This window comes from Carlito syrichta, unplaced genomic scaffold (genome assembly GCF_000164805.1).
Source record: "Carlito syrichta isolate Samal-C Ts95f unplaced genomic scaffold, Tarsius_syrichta-2.0.1 Scaffold111596, whole genome shotgun sequence".
NCBI classification, from domain to species: domain Eukaryota; kingdom Metazoa; phylum Chordata; class Mammalia; order Primates; family Tarsiidae; genus Carlito; species Carlito syrichta.
In genome coordinates this window covers 77,144-78,186 of record NW_007055692.1, presented here as the reverse complement: position 1 = coordinate 78,186, position 1,043 = coordinate 77,144, and the positions used below count along the sequence as shown (strand labels likewise).

The window sequence follows — 1,043 nt, the reverse complement described above, 5'->3', positions numbered from 1 at the left end:
GCCGCCGCTGTCTGAGCCGGAAGCACCAGATTCTTCGTCCTCTGTGTCCTGCGAAGCGCGCTGCCGCCGCCGGTCCGCCATCTTACATAGAACGGCCACCGCCGGCTAGCTACTTACGCACCGCGCCCGTCGCGGAGGCTGCTGGGAGACTCGAAAACCAGTCCCGGCATGCTTCACGTGTGGTGTTTAGCCGCCCGGCTTTGGGGAGGGCGGGGCAGGGGGTGGGGCCTGCGCCCTGCGGCACGTTTGCGGGAGAGCGGCTTACGTCTGTCGGTGACGTAAGGGGGCGTGGCGTGGCGCCTGACTTCTCTTGGGCAGACCCGAGGCCGGGAGTTGGACTCCGGGAGCTCCCCGGGTTCCTCGCCCTCCATCTTGGGCTTCCCGATGTAAGACGTAGACCTGTCGCAGCTTCGCTGTAGCATTGGGGCTGTTTACTAGTTTTCTTTGTCCATTTCTGGTGTCTCCCTATGTTTGAGGCGGGCCAGTTTACTGCATACGTTTGCTTGGTTAAATCACCAAACCACACCGGCCCAGTTTAAGCTAAAAGGCGAAGGAGAAACCACTTGTCTGCAGTGAAGCCAGAAGACTTGTTGCAGCGCTTTCCATGTTTCCTGTTTCCTCTTCCCTCTACATGTTTCTTCCCAGCCCAGTCATCACCTCTCCCACAGTGCAAGCCGAGTATGCCAGTCTTACATTTTAGAACCGGTTTAAAAAGACATCAGTAGCAACCGGTGTTTGTTCAAAATCCTGACACAATTTTCCTTCTTGTCAAGGGTTACCAGACGAAATGGTTTGATTTTAGCAAGGCATATGTCAGCAATGAAAAGAATCAGTATATTTTCTTTGGACGATAAAGATACAAAAGATGCATGAGTTTAGTTATTAGTACACCTGCAAGAGAGCACATTAGTAATATGTATCAGAGGTCACTATAACATAGTACAGAGCCGGGCTCGGTGGCTCAGCCTGTAATCCCGCGCCTTTGGGAAGCTGAGGTGAGTGGATTGCCTGAGACCGCGGGTTCGAGACCCGCCTGGGCAACA

At 54.3% G+C, this 1,043-nt stretch overlaps 1 protein-coding gene across 1 annotated transcript in view; it reads right to left on the bottom strand.

The window, feature by feature from the left end:
- The window catches only part of CASC3 (cancer susceptibility 3), a 24,333-nt gene extending 24,136 nt beyond the window's left edge, over positions 1-197 (bottom strand). The window contains exon 1 of the mRNA XM_021718447.1: positions 1-197. Coding sequence (XP_021574122.1) covers positions 1-81 — 81 coding nt within the window. The 5' untranslated portion in view covers positions 82-197.
- Positions 198-1,043: the final 846 nt, after the last annotated feature.